General features: G+C 41.9%; 1 protein-coding gene across 2 annotated transcripts in view; it reads left to right on the top strand.

Annotated features, from left to right (window-relative positions):
• The window catches only part of Crim1 (cysteine rich transmembrane BMP regulator 1), a 181,255-nt gene that overhangs the window by 33,989 nt on the left and 131,532 nt on the right, over window positions 1–15,734 (top strand). For both annotated transcript variants that reach the window (XM_031356322.1, XM_031356321.1), the window contains exon 2: window positions 5,340–5,513. In XM_031356322.1, coding sequence (XP_031212182.1) covers window positions 5,340–5,513 — 174 coding nt within the window. The remainder of the gene's footprint in view (window positions 1–5,339; window positions 5,514–15,734) is intronic.

Genomic DNA, 15,734 nt, shown 5'->3' with positions numbered 1-15,734 from the left:
CTTCCAAGGGAGAGTTCTTAGGTGTGTGAGACACAACAGCAGGCAGCTAGAGCAGAAAGCTAGCCGGAAGAGCATAGATTCAATTGCAAACATGAAGCAGAGAGAAAGAATTGAAAGTGGTGTAAGCTTTTAAACTCTCAAAGCCCGGTCCTAGTGACACACTTCCTCCACCAAGGACACGCCTCTCCTAACCTTCCTAAACAGTGCCAAGCAACCAGGAAGCAAGGATTCTAATGCGGGAGCCTATAAGGAGCACTTTGCTTTCAGATGTGCATGGGAAGCATTTTTCTGGATCAGTGATGACCTTTAGAGACAGACCCTGTTCACTGCTGTTTCGTAGTCTTGGGTGTCCTTGCTGTGATGGACTTGCATACTAGCAGGGCAGGACCATGCTTCAGAGCAGCAGTTCTTAAACCATGGACTGCAGAGTTGTAAGATCACAGCTATCTATATAGTAACACTAACTTTGTATTTGTCTTCTCCCTGTGTACCCATTTGACAACAATGGAGGAAAAAACAATGCCAAGAAAAACTACTGGCATCTTGGTTTAAACGGAGGCTATGGCACTAGGCCAGATTCTGCTGAGTCTTCCTTTTCTCCACCTTGTACTTAGGTGCTGAGCAAACAATACAACAGTTAAATAGGATTAAAACAAAACAAACAAACAAAAATCCCCCAAAAAAACCCTCTCCCTAAGGAGACCCTTCATTCCTTAACTGAAAGTACGGTTATTAATTGAATTAATTTTCACCTCCGTGTTTCACTAGTTCTGAGGGATGAAGTGAGATGTACCTGAGAAGCAATTCTACTGCACACTGAAGTGTGTTATCTGTCTGGAGGGAAAACCATGAGTGGAGATGTCTTGTTGGCAATTGGATAGATTCCTGTAATTAGACACCCTTGAAAATGCAGCAGTTTGAACTTGTCTGCACGTTAGATTTCTCTTACATTTAAGAAAAATAATTAACATCCCGATTTGTTACCTTGTAGATAGATATAAACTTTAAAATACATTTGTAATATATTTTATAGTATATCATATATACTTCTTTTATAGTATATAATATATACCTGCTGACTAGTGTATCTGTGTAGTAGACTACATCTTATCACATGTAGAATTCCTACTCACTGTAAGTAAGGGGCATTACCCCTGATCTTGACTCTAGTTTTGTTCTAACCAGTCTAAAATGAAGTTGGCAAAAATCAGATGCTTTGTTATATAGTATCTGCAACGAGAATTCACCAAATCCTGTGTAGTTCTTTTGAAAGACCGCCTGATCCTGCCGCCTGAATGTTCTGAATACAAGGTTTTCTGAGCATTGATATGGCACAAAGTCTATTCAGATATTTTATTTTGTAAAATCTCTGAAATTTGGGACATTTTAGGTTTCAAGGATTAGGATAAGAAAGATTCAACCTGCACTGGATTCTGGTTGTCTCAGATTTGATCAGCTTTGTGGGCTAATCAAATTTCATTAAATTTTGCCTTCAATCCCTGTTGCTTTTTCTGTTAAATTGTTTTAAAGTATAATGTTCCGTAATAGAAAACCATAAAAGCATTTGTCTTAGAAGCATGCTGTTCTCCATCCTATAAAACGGCTGTTGCTAAGGGAACTGCTTGCCAAGAAAAAATAAAGTATTGATTAGGTTTAGGTAGGGCCAGAGAACTGAAAGGTTTTCTTTTCAATAAAGTAGAGAAAAACCTATAAGATAAAATTGGCTTCAGAGAGCTGTTTCAGGCTGATTGAGAGGGTGCTGCTGACATTCCAAGGGAGCAGCACTTTGACTGTGGACCTGTAGGTGTGGCCAGGGCCACAGCTGAGACCCTTAAGCCTAGAGCAAAGCAGCGCACAGCCAGGAGGTCGCGAAGGGGCGGTTGCCTCTTAGTTCTGAATCTGCATCCAGGGCAAATGATCTCCCTCTGTTAAGATGTCAAACAGCTTGGCTCTGAAGGTGGCCTTCTTGGAAGGATGATAATGCCACCAGGTGTTAAATGGACATTGCCTAAGAGATGAACTGAGAAAGAGATTAATGACATATGATTCCTAGTCAGAAATTACCAGTGTTCCTAGCATTTCTTTAAAATATGTGTCTCACCTAGTACTTTTGTGACAAGCTTTTAAAATAAGACCAGCTTTAAAGTGTTTTTTTTTTTTAAATATAATCATCTTGAAACCTTTTTTTCTTGCAAAATCTTGTGTTGGTTTTATAACAGGCTATACTGTTGTTGTTATGTACACATGCCGATAGATACTTGTACTATATGTTGAGGTTACAGAAATTTTATAGTAGTGTTCCTGCCAGTTAAGGCTTACTGGAGAAGTTTAAGTTAGATAAAACCTTGGTATCTATGCAGATGCTTGCAGGTAGATGATGGAACAAGTAGAGAATGGAACAGATGTCCGTTCTCCTGGACATTTGGAGAAGACATCTCAAAAGAGGTCACATTGACCTGCATCTCACTCAAAGAATGAATAAGAATTATGTTGAAGCAGAAGCAAACCTGTGTCGTAGGTAGAAGCACAAAGCAGTGAGAACAGTTAGAGGTTTGTAGTGAGGACCTCAGGGAACATGTAGGAGATAGGTGTGAGAGAGATCACCAAAAGAGGGCTGTGTTAATACCGTAAAGAACCAACCTTATGTTCAGCGGCAAAGTTGTCTGGCAAGAGGGTACCATTGAACTGTCTTGGCTTTTAAAGAAACACAACTGCAGTAAATGTGGGAGAATGAGGTTGAAGGACAAGGTTAATATGGTAGGGAGAGTGTAGAGGACTCCGTAGTACACCCCTCTCCCTGCCTCATGATGGTAAACGTAGGTATGAGGTGGCACGAACACACACACACACACACACACACACACACACACACACACACACACACACCATGATGATATAATATAGGTATGGGATATTTACTGTGGGAAGAATTATTGTGGAAGAAGCAAACCAATTTGGAAATGCTGCACATACTTTAAAAGTCAATAATAGAAATTTCCTTTCATTAAAAAAGAAAAGAAAGTCAGAAGGTAATGGTGCACACCTTTAATCCTAGCACTTGGGAATCAGATCTCTGAGTTTGAGGCCAGCCTGGTCTTCAGAATGAGTTCTAAGACAGCCAGGGCTATACAGAGAAACCTGTCTCAAAAAACACAGAGAGGCGGGAGAGGGATGGAGGGAAGGAGGGGAAAAGGGAGAAAAGAGGTGGAGGAGGAAAACATGGGTAGTCTTTCCAATGGTTCAAATGTTTTATAAATTACTTACAAGTTTTGAAATTCTGAGGATTAACATCTGTACTGCAAATTTTAATGTGCAGTCACAAGGTGCCCTTTGCAAGTTCCCTGAACTGTACCAAGACTGTCCTAGTAGCACACCAACTGCCGCATGCATGCGAGATATCACTGAGGTGCGACACCATGTTGTAACTGAGGATAGATAATGCTTTTCCAGCTTGAGTTGCTCAGTGTGTTTTCTGGTTTTCAGAGAATGTGAGGGATTTCGGTTACCGTGCAGTGTGCTTTTGTATGCGTGAGTATTAGTTACATGTTAAATGTAGACAAAGTAAGAGAACAGATTATAAAATAGATCACTTGGGTGTCTGCTTAAAGTTTATAAACAGAAGATCATCAAACCTGGGGCATTGATTATGTAAGTGAGCCTGCTCTAAAATCAAAACATTTTTTTTCTCTTCTGCCATCTCAAAGAATCATCCTGAAGCTCTTTAGGTTGTGATTTCTTCTCCTAAGTGTCCTTGGCAAGAAAATTATTTCAGTAAGGGAAACAAAAGGGAGACTAGTCTTGTAGTGTGTGATGGAGGGATGGCATCAGTAGTAGTAGCTTTGTAGAGGCCATAGCTGTTTGTTTGCACGGCCCTCTATGAGAACATACCTCCCCACCATCTTATGAATTCATGTCAGGGTCTCACAGTAGCTAGGCAGCACTATCATAGAAAACACTGCCCGAAACTGCAGCCCGAAAACACTGTGTTAATATGACATTTACTCTTCAGTGTGAGCAACAGGTGTAAGTATTCTTAAATATGAGCACTTTGAAATTTTCTCTGTAGATTGAGTTATCTGAGACATGTTTGCTATCCAACAGTCAGTCCCAGCTCAGATGTGATAGGGTCTTTTAAAGATAACATAAAGAGAGGGAGACTCGTGTCATGTCCCCGGCGTCTGTACAGAAGTACGTGGTTTTCTGTGAGAGGTATTTGAAGTCGGAGGAACTTAGTTAAGAATGGAGCCTAACTAGTGTTTCTTATGTTTGTTGCATTTTTCTGAACTGGCTCCCAGAATGGGGGGGGTGGTGATTTTAATTCTCATTTTTTAACTGTGTGTACCTCTATAGATATCTACACAAGCGTGCAGAATCTGATGGAGGTCAGAAGGTGGTATCATATCTCCTAGAGATGGAGTCACAGGGGATTGTGTTACAGTGTGGGTGCCGGGAATGGAACTCAGGTGGTGAGCAAAATTAGTCCTTGCTCTTAACTGTGAACCACCTCTCCTGCCCCAAGGCTGGCTTTAGGACCTAATTTATTACCATTTGCTTCATTCCAGTTCGGGTATCTGAATCGGTCTCAACTTCTGAATGCCATGATCTCTGTCTCTCACTGGGTTGTAGCCCTTTATAGTTGAGTTGTGGTCCTCAGCTTTGTTGTAGTTAGTGTTGGGTTCCAGCAGTGGGTCCCAAAATATGTTGGAGTCCTTGACTGCATCTCCCCGCTCCCTCATGGCGGTAGATGATGCTTGATATTCATTAACTTCCTTGCTATATTGTGCAATACAGTGAGAAAAAGTTAACCTCAGAGAACAACCCCAGGTGTCATTCCTTAGACACCAGCCACTCTTTATTTATTTTCTGAGAAAGGGTCTGTGGAACTCACTGAGTCAATTAGACTGACTGGCCAGCAGCTCCAGGGATTCCCCACCCCACCCCCTGTCACCTCCTCCCAGCATTGGGACACACCAGCATACCTGCCTTTCATGGGTCCTCCTGTGTGTGCAGCATGCTCTTTACTGACCAAGCTATCTCCCAAGCCCTGCTCCCCCATTTAAGTATTTTGTAGGAATCCTAGTTGGCGCATGGCATTGCAGGAGTCATGGATTTCGGCCACAAATATGACTGTTTAATTTCTCCCTGTGTGGCTGTATTTCAGGCTTCCCAGTGACTTAGGAGGTAGCGTGCATTCATAGGTACAATTTCTGCCCAAACCGCCTTTCACAAATGAAGGCGTCACATTTGGGTGCTGATCTTGACGTCCCAGTGAGTGTTTGATTTCAAGACCTTTGAAGAAAAGTGGAGAGAAAACCTTTCTCTCTGTAATTGTCTTGTAGATGAGGACTGGGATGATGACCAGCTGCTTGGTTTTGAACCCTGCAATGAAAACCTTATCTCCGGCTGCAACATCATCAATGGGAAATGCGAATGTGGTACCATCCGAACCTGCAGCAATCCCTTTGAGTTTCCAAGGAAGGACATGTGCCTTTCAGCATTAAAGAGGATCGAAGGTAAGCATGCTTTGTTGTTGTTGTTGTTGCTGTTGTTTACTGTCTGTTTGTATGGCTCCACGTTGTGCAACCGAGCAGTGATAGCATTTGAGCCTACGAAGGCAAGGACAACCTTAGAGAGTCCTAACGCAGAAGCATGCGTGTGTTAGGTGCTGATGCAATTGAAGCGTGTGTTTCCCAGAAGTATGGGATGGTGAGCAGCCATCCTGTGAGCAGGGTACCTTGTGCCAGCTGGCCTAGGTCACCTCTGCATAATGGATGAGTTCCTGAGCGGTGCTTGGGATCAGCATCTGTTGTCACTGGGTCCCTTCTGCTTGATTGACCCTAGCGAGGTGCTGTGCTAATTAGAGAGATGGCTCATCTGGCAGAGGGGAAGAACTGGATAGAGGAAAGAAGTGAGCCTTTACACTGAAAGTTAAGGTTAATCTTGCCAGGAGCCAGAATCAGGCAGGTATGAATGAAGAGTGAGACGCTTCGCCTCCGGAGAGAGTCAGAAATTACATTGAAGTAACAAAAGAATTACACTAATATGGCCCAGAAATTTTGTCTGATCGTGCATATAATCTAGAAAAAGCAATTGATAACGTGGAAATATATTTATAAACATAGAAATCCCAATGGAAGAACCCTGAGCTTAGAGCTGGAGTTTGCAACAAGAGTGAAGAAGAGGGAGGCCTGGATGCCAGCCCTGCTCTACCAGGACAGGGTTTTCCGTCAGCACTGAGTTCTTCCTGGTGGGAAGAGAGATGACAGAAAAGGAGTATTAACAGGAGACAGTCTTAAATTCACCCTTCTCCTTTAGAACGTTGTCATTCAAAGAATGACAAAACATGCAGTTTGGAATAGCAAGGGTTTTCTGTGTCCAAAATCAAGCCCCTGGGGCAGCTGAGCAGGACCGAAGTTTCTGGAATGTATTAGTTTTACAATGTATTAGATTTATTAAGCCATTCTAAATAATAAGGCATTTATAATAACCTATAAAATAGTGCTGCTCTTTTGTATTTTCCAGAACTACTTAACCACTGAGAGACTATAGTAGAAAATAATAAAAATAAAATAATAAAAGTAAGAGTGTTCTGTGGTATAGTTGACTGAACACGGGCAGAGACTCATGCATGCCAGGCCAGGGACTTACGTGTGTGTGTATGTGTGTGTGTGTGTGTGTGTGTGTGTGTAATCTCCCAATCACAGGTTCCCCCCCTCCACTCCTTCCAGTACCCACATACACACCTCCTCTCTACCCCAGATCCAGTCCTCCTCTGTTTCCCTTCAAAAAAGAACAGACCATCAGAAATGTCAACGGAACACCAGTAATAATAGGACTAGGCACAACCTTCATAGCAAGGCTAGATGAGGCAACCAGGAGTAGGAAAAGGGTCCCAAGTGTCGACAAAAGAGTCAGAGACACACCCAGTCCCACGGTCAGGAGTTCCATAAGAAGACCAAGCTATACAATCATAACATGTTTTCAGAGGGCTTAGCTTAGGCCTTACAGGGTCCATGATTCAGTCATTGTGAGCCCCTAGGAGCCCTGCTTAGTTGAGTCTGTGGGCTGACATCTTTCCCCAGCCTGAAAAAAAACATTTTAGAACTACAGAGAGGAGTAACACTCCTTCTAATCCTTAAGTTTGTCCATGGCTGATTCGAGCTTCCACATATAGATAAGTTACAAGGCTAGCCATCATGTTAACCTAGAGTTATAGATGATTTAGTTACATGGTTTTTAAAATAGTTTTATCCCTGTTTTTAAAATCAGATCATATGAAATAGTATGACAGACGAGGTCTGCCACATCTTGCCATTCTTACACTTATGAAGCTGTATCCAGAATTCCCAGTGCTCTGCAGTGACTGTCCCTCAGCCACTTTGCCATCACTTAATTAATGCCCTGCTCCTGAGCATGGTCTCTTCATGGCCTGGTAGGTTGTTTTGAGATGTAGCCATTTGATTAAGAAAGATATGTCACCAGACCTGCTGTCTGTTCACGTACAATTAGGACAGTTTCATTTGTAATGAATTAGGCGTTTGTTCGTAACCTCCGTGATGACTTTCAAAGAGTGATTCTGTGGTGGCTGTTTCTGACATCTCTCGTCTCTTACATTGAGGTCATTCCACAGTAATTACTGTATCTCATTAAATTCCTTTACTTAAAAAAAAAGCTCATTTTGTCAGAAGGCCTTCACATAATCCAAAGGTAGGATTGATTGAGGCCATTGAGGGTTAAATGGTTTGTTATTCAAAATAAGGCATTCTGTAGTTTTTGAGATCATTTCAAGAACTCAGGATTGGGGGATTTCCCTTTTCTAAGGAATAATTTTGGGGAAAAAAAATCCTTATTGTTAAACATTAAAACTTAAAGGTGATCTTGGGCTTATGTGTAATTGAGTCTTTAAGATTGTTGGAAGTTTGAATATATAGTTGGAACTCTGTAGATGTCTCCCATCAAGCAAGAGTTTTCTAGAACTGTATCTTAAGATATGATGAAGGTGAACTGTTTAAAAATGGGCTTTAGGACTGAAAACAAGCTGAACTAAAATGCACAATTTTGAATTGAGAATTTGCATGACTTACATGTGAGACACTAGGAAAACTGGTCAAAAAGAACAAGGTTTCATGCAGGTAGCAGATAGGACTGGGTGGCCCATTTGGTGTTGTGCAGTGAACATTTTGAAAAGGAGACAGACATGGGGCTTTGGGAATCCCCCCGAGTTAGCTACAAGCAAAATGATATGTATTTTCTTGCAGATTGAAGAAAGGTGGGCAGTCATGATTTGAGTTATTTTATATCACTGTCTTACACTGAGTGGGCAAATAAACTTGTAAAAAAGGCTTAGTGGGAGAAACAGGAATTGAGCCTACCTCTGAGAAATTTATTGAGTAGTTCTACAGAAATGGGAATGTATGAACAAATTTGGACAGAAAAGGTGATATCCACCAGAGTACTTGGAATTGATTGAATCAGTGAGGTTTGTTGGCGAATATGAACAAATAAACTTGGTGGGTGATGCTCAAGATAGATTTTAGGTTTTGATGCTTGGGATATACACAGGGGTCAGTTGCTAAGTGTGGGATACAAGGAGAGCAGCTTCCTTGGGAGACTGGTTGGGATTTACTTCCCAAGTTTGTTTTGCTATATTTGCGGTGTCCACGGAGAAGCAATGGAAGAGGATTGTGGAATGGGCCTGGAGGGGCGGGGAGATCTAGAGTAGAGGCAAGGGTGTTGAGCTGCAGTCCAAGGACAAGGCGGTGTCCTCCATGCCTTCGGGATACATGGGTGATGTGAGGACCTGGAACGTTTTCTCAGGAAGACTGGTGTGACAGGCATGGACGTAATAGAGGAGGAAGGATGGTTAGCACACCAGCATGACGTGACGCGCAGTGAGGGCAGAGCCGCAAGGGCTGGGCCCTCCGTCGTAGCTGCTCTCAGCTAAGTGACAAAATCATGCACAGTTGTTGGCACCAGAATGGCAAGACGTAATAGATCATTTTAATGGACTGTGAAGTAATTGATTGATCAGCCCTGTTACTTTGTTTGGCTTTCCCTAAAGCTAGTAGGACTGTTTGTATTAGAGCAGGTCAGCCCATCTCCAGAAGGGGAGCTGGTTCAAAGCAGAAATCCTGAGATGAGGCAGTGACTGGAAAGAGAGGTGATAACAAGATTATAACCGTGGACTATTAGGATCCAGAAGAGTCGGCCCTCCACCAGCGTGCACATCTGGGCCTGCAGGTGCTGTTCACATCGCTGCTTAGCGCTTATGCCCTCCTCTCTGGGCCTGCTTAGCCAGGAGGAGCTGGGTGTGCACAGACCAATGCACCCCCTGGCTCCCCAGTCCTCTCTGCTCGACCATTAGCTGAAGGACTCCTTCTGTATGGTTGTAAGGGTGCCGGAGCATAAACTGCATCATGCTGGGGAAGTTTTCATTTCATTTTTAAACAAAAGATGTGTTATAACTGGCCTAAGACAAACTCCGTTTATACAGTTTCCTATCTGTATTTACTTTCCTGCCACTGCTTAAAACAAATGGAACTTTGTTGTTTTTTTTTTATGTCATGTGGCTCTGATCTCTGAAGTCAAGCTGATTTTTAACACAAAAGACAGACATCTGTTCTTATGGGCTTGTTGTTGTTGTTGTTGTTTTGTTTTGCCTTTTGGATATTAAGGACCTCAGAGCATTGACTTTTAACTAAATTTATTATTTCAGTTCTGTCTGAGGAAATAATATTGTTTCTTCCTAACCCATTTTTAGTTTTCTTAATACTCCTTTCACCTTTTTCCCTCTGCAGGGTCAGGGGCCAAGGCTAGATTTTATTTCTGATGGGTATCTTTCTCTTGTTCTCTTGACTCTGGTACAAGCTGAGCTCGGTGGCCTCCTCAGGACTCTGGATTCTTTTTGCCATTTGTAATGTTTGTCGCTAAACAAAAATCAACTAGTATTTTGAAAGCAACATTGCACATGTGCTTTCATAGGCCTTTCTCAAAACAAATTTGTTTTTATATGTGTGTATGAGGTAGAAGTAGGGGGTGCTCACAGAAAACACCCACAGGAAAAAAAATGTGGTATCATGATGCTTTTATCCCTCCCGTGAGGCACTGGGCAGAAGTCTGTCCTGTTTCGCTTGCCTGATAGAGCTGATTCTGGCTGCAGTAAGAAGGCGGCTGTCCTGACACACAAATACAGAGAAGGCAGAAGCCTGGGTCTTTTCCCTTGCAGGTTTCCTCCTGGGCAGGTCCCATAGGGAGGGCCTGGTGTCTCCTAGTTTTCTCAGGAATCACCTACAGCGAGGGACTGTGCATGACCAGGAGGCCCCAGCATAAGGGGCTCCTGCTGGCTTTCCTGACAGTGAGTAGGAGGACCATCCAGTATTTATACAGATCTGCTTCCCTCCCCAGAGGAGTAGATTCATTATACTGGCCCAAGAGAACATTGTGTCTTTAATCATTAGAACAAGTTTATACCACCTCTTGCATTGCTTCTCAAAATAAAGCATAGGCTTCAGATCGCTTCATTTTAAATATTAATGCACGGTGGTTTCACTCTGCAATGAAAGATTTCTTCCAAGTAAATGTTAAAAGAAATTAAAAGGCAATGGAAGCATTTTACCTGTTATTTGTTAATGGGCTGCAAGATGGCTCCATGGGTAAGGATGCTCACTGCCAGGCTTGGTGATCTGCATTTGATCCTCGGAACCTGTGTAATGGAAGGAGAGAATAGATTCCTGCAAGCTGTCTCCACACACGCATGTACATACAATTAAAAAAAAAACGTAGAAGATTCTTATTACCACCACTACTATTGATATTAGTATTATGGCACCACATATTAAATAAAAGATAAGATAAATTCAGAAGTTAGATTCTGGAAAAATCCTCTCTTCATAATAGAGGTGGCCCTTTGCACTTGGTCCTAAGGTACTAGAAATGCATCTAAAACCTCATGTCTTTGGATTTTTGTGTAAATTATACCTATGTCCTACATATCATTAAATAGCAGTGCCCTCAAATATTCTCTAATGTATTACTGACTACAGTGGGCACAATAACATTGTGATGATTCGCTCAGAGGTCGTAGAAATAGTTGTACACAACTGTTGGTTATTCAGGAACTCCATTTAGCAGACTTAAACTTACAAGGCTCTTCTAACAACTCATGGGTCTATTATTCTTTTGACAAGAAGATAGACATGGGCTGTGTGTTGTACACCTAATGAGGTTTATGACACCTAGGGGACACTCCTGGCCTCTTCAAACGGATGCAAATATATTTGTTGATAATTCAACATATATACTTAGTTTTCTCCCTTCTCTTGCCCCCCAAAAGGATAAGCTCAATACATTTTTTTAGAGACTTAAGAAAGCTGCTCTTGGGGGTCCTTGCCTTCTCAACTTCAGGGCTTTGGTATTTGCAGATTTCTAATTGTTAAATCAGATTCTTCATTAAAATTGCTCAATATAGATTCTATTTTTCTTAAGTGAGTCAGTGCCGGGTTATGCTTTTGATTGCATTGCTTTATCTCATAGACACTGTCTTAAATTTTAATGTTAAATGAATCCAATTAATATTGCTTATCAACTTTGGAACTGCTAGCTCTTCTTGTGGCCAAGTGAAAAAGCACATTATCCCCACCTTCCAGATGGCACAAGAACCTCATTACTCTCAGGGTCCCCAATGGTTTTCCCTTTGGCTGCTTAAATGGCATTTACAAATACTTATTCTGCTTATGAAAGACAGTAAGGCCTTTATGCAATTTTAAATCTGTATCACTGCCTCGTTTTTTATAAAGACAATCATGAATTGATAATACAGTGTTCTCTAAAAAAAAAGAAAAACTTTATTACAAAGAACTAGAAAATAAAACATCACACAACAAGATTAACTAGACTACAAGTCTGTATAGATCAACTAACTTCTACATAGAGTCATTCTGCCTTTTCATTTGGGGAAAATAAATGCCTATACATATATATGGAGAGATGTGTGTGTGTGTGTGTGTGTGTGTGTGTGTGTGTGTCTTTAAATGACTTTAACCCCTATTTCATGATAGAAGAAATAAAATAGAATCAAAGTAAAATTTTGAAACAGTAGACTTAGGTTAAATCAACATTTTAAAACTATATATTATAGGTATATTAAAGGTATAGATTTTTAGAAGAATTACTGTTAAAAACATGTTTGAGTTCATTGCCAATTTGATGTTCTGATAAGCAGCACAGGAAAAACAGAAAGGGCTTCCAGAAGGCGGAAACTAGAGTCAAATATCTGGGAAATAAACACAGGAAACTCAAGAAACTTGGCTGCAGAGCAGGTGGAAGGAGCAGTTGCTTGGAAACTGTTCATTTTACCTGCATTTTGGCTGAGGGACGTTATACAGTGGCCTACCCTTCTGGGGGCTGTGGGTTCTTGTGCTCTTCAAGAAGATGGGAGGAAGTCCTGATTAAAGATTTGGTTAACTGTTGCTAAGAGAAGCAAGGTAGGTAGATGAAGAGGGAAGTTTTATTCCACTGCACTGGGAATGAATACAGGAAGGAGTTTAGTGTCAAGTGACATGTCATATTGACATTAGAGCAGTGCTTGCCAGGCAAATTCTATAGGCTGCAACTCCGCTGAGGTCCCGTACCATTCAATGACTCTTCCCTTCCTTTCTTTCTTCCTTTCTTTCTTCCTTTCTTTCTTCCTTTCTTTCTTTCTTTCTTTCTTTCTTTCTTTCTTTCTTTCTTTCTTTCTTTCTTTCTTTCTGTCTTTCTTTCTCTCTCTCTCTCTCTCTCTCTCTCTCTCTTTCTTTCTTTCTTTCTTTCTTTCTTTCTTTCTTTTTCCTGTCTTAACCTTTTAAAGAACGTACATTACACTTGTCCTGAGATGTACTCAGTTCAACCAACCCCCTGCCTGTCCTTTTCCATGTCTAACTTCAGGTTAAAGCAAAATCAGACATAGCAGAGGTTATTTAAAAAGTGAACGCACTGTGCATTTTAAGAATACATCCATTATTTTTGCTAAGAGGACAAATTGCATCCTGGCCTCAAGCTGCGGATGCGGTTCTCTTTAAGAACCAGCTTTAAACTTTCTGTTTCCACCTCCAGGTAGCCTTTACCAGATGCTGATCTAATGCCTGGCTTCAGCAGGCTTATGTTTTTTTCTCCGGAGTACCTCTGAGCAGCCCCTCCTGCCTTCGTGGTTTCTGACTTGACTGGAGGTGACCTCTCAGTTTTCCCAGGGCTCAGCACGTGCTCTGTCGCAAAGATCTACTGAGTGGCTGCCTGGCCCAGCTGTGTCCAGCTGAACCCTAGCCCTGCACAAAAAGGTTTTCCTCTGTGGCCATGGGGACAGCCAAGGTGACATGAGTGCTTGCTGAGGTCCCCAGAGGGTTGTGGGAGCTGGCTTTGCAGTGCCTGGGACTCTCCAGTCCCTGCAGAGCAGACGAGCTGCCCTGAGCTGGGTCATCTCCATCAACAAGAGGGTGTGGACCAGAACAGGTTTCCTGAGCCATTCATATGTGTACCCCCAGGCCATTCAAACCCCATTAATTAGTGTCATTCTTATTCCCAGGCCATTATCTGGTGCTGCGAACACTTCACCCAAGCTAGGTGAAGGGTCCATAGTCTTTTTACTAGAAAGAGAGGGAGGGAACGTCTATGAAAGGAAGCTCAAGCATGAGTTTGTTAGCACAGTGACTTTAATGAGAGTCTACCTTAAGTCCAAAGCTGATTGTTTCAAATATCCTCTCGGCCTGCTGGGGTAGGTATGAATTATGTGGTGGGCTTACTTTGTGCTTTTCCAGGCTTGCAGTATCACTTGCTTACTAGTATCTTGGTTAAGAGGTCACCTGGAAGGAAAGGTTCCTTTAAATATAGGTTTTCTTTTTTCCTTTCTTTTCCTTCCCTTCCCTCCCCTCCCCTCCCCTTCCCTTTCCTCTCCTCCCCACTCCTCTCCTCTCCCTGCCCTCCCCCTCTCTCCTCTCCTCCCCTCCCCGCTCCTTCTTTCCTTCCTTCCTTTAGTTCCTATCTTTTCTCTTTTTAAGGGATGAAAATGGAAAAGTCTTTGTGAATGAAAGGGAAAGCTGAATGCATACAATCCACACAAACGTCCCTTCCTGTAAAAAGCTAGTTTCTTCCACTTGCATCTGAAAGTCACCAGGACCAGGCTTCTGTGGAACATGAGGGTTTGCTTCATTTGTCCTCCCATCCTGTTCTTTCTGGGTGTGTGTTCACTTCAGAACCCCAGCCTCACGTTTGCCTCTTTATACACTTTCTTACAATCTAGGAAGATGTTCACCCAGGCAGTGACATACTCAGGACAACCAGATGTAAATGGAATGGCGCTGAGTGTGGGAGCTCAGGGAGATAGACATTCAGGAACAACAAAAATCAATTGGACTGAATTTTAATGAGTTGAAAAGCCCTTCTGTGACTCATAGACACACTGTTTACCTCAAGAACTGATGCCTCTGTTCTTTGTGAAATATGGGACTTTCTCAAGAAAGTCATTTCAGGGCTCATTAACATTCAACCTTTGGTTTAAAAAAGTTTAGAAATGTTGTGCTAATAAAATTTGATGCATCCCCTAGTACATATTGACCTCTGCCAATGGTAGCCTGGGCACTCAGATAATTTCTTTGGGTACAGGTTCCTCTTCTAATAGTGTGTATAGGCCTGCATGAGCTGCTGATGCCACTAGAGTCCTGGACATTGTCTTTTATACGGCACCTTCCTGCTTTTGATTTGTGACCTCGGTTGCTCAGTGTTTTTTGCATCAGGAGGAAGTGACAGCAGTAAGTGATGACTGTAAAGCTGGGGAGGGAAGGGATTAACACAAGATGAATTAGTGTTTGTGTGGTTTTCAGGGGCTGGAATGTTCCTCTGAATCAAGGATGTATTCTTTGTTTCTGCCTGACAGCTTCCTAGTTTTCCAGTGGGTAGGGAAACCTTTTATTCTTTTCTCTGACGCTGGAAGTCTTTTTTATTTTTTTATTTTTTTAATTTCCCGAAAAGCAAGTACAGTGTTTTCTGCTTATCAGCAGCCTTTCTTTTCCTGTTCCAATAACAAGAGAACAATACAGGAATTAAATAATGTTTAAAGATTGATACCGCTTTCTCCTAATGTATCCATATATTTGCCTGCAGATAAAAATTCAGATTTTATGAAACAAAGGAAAGTTTTTGCTGGTAATATGAACCAAGAGCGTCATCTCTGTCTTTTTTTCTCCCTTCCTTTCCCTTTCATCCAGTTCAGAGAATGAAATGGGTTTTATTTTTGTCTTTAAAAGGTGTATTCTGGATATCTGCTGTTAAAAGTACAGAAATTAATAAGATTGGTAAGAACACTGGTTGAGCCTGCCAGCAGGTCCTGCAAAGGTGTCTAGAAGACCTCCCAGTCTCATTTAATGTCTTTATATTATAGTATAGTATATGAAAGATTCTTATTTACTGTTCACATTAAAAATACCAGCAGTGTGTGTCTTTGCAAAAGTAGATGGGAGAGCCCAATACTGAGTGTTATGGTGCAGTTAGTTTGTAGTGTTTGGCTTTTCAGATGATGCCTGCAGATGTGTATGTGCATGTGTGTGTGTGTGCATGTGTGTGTGTGCGTGTGTGTGTGCACGTGTGTGCGTGCGTGTGTGTGCATGTGTGTGTGTGTGCGTGTGTGTTTGCGCGTGTGCATGCATGCATGTGTGTGTGTGTGCGTGTGTGTATGTGCGTGTGTGTATGTGCGTGCATGTGTGTGTGTG

This window comes from Mastomys coucha, unplaced genomic scaffold (genome assembly GCF_008632895.1).
Source record: "Mastomys coucha isolate ucsf_1 unplaced genomic scaffold, UCSF_Mcou_1 pScaffold6, whole genome shotgun sequence".
Taxonomy (NCBI): Eukaryota; Metazoa; Chordata; class Mammalia; order Rodentia; family Muridae; genus Mastomys; species Mastomys coucha.
Note: the sequence above shows the minus strand (reverse complement) of the source record. Positions and strands in the feature narration are given on the sequence as shown.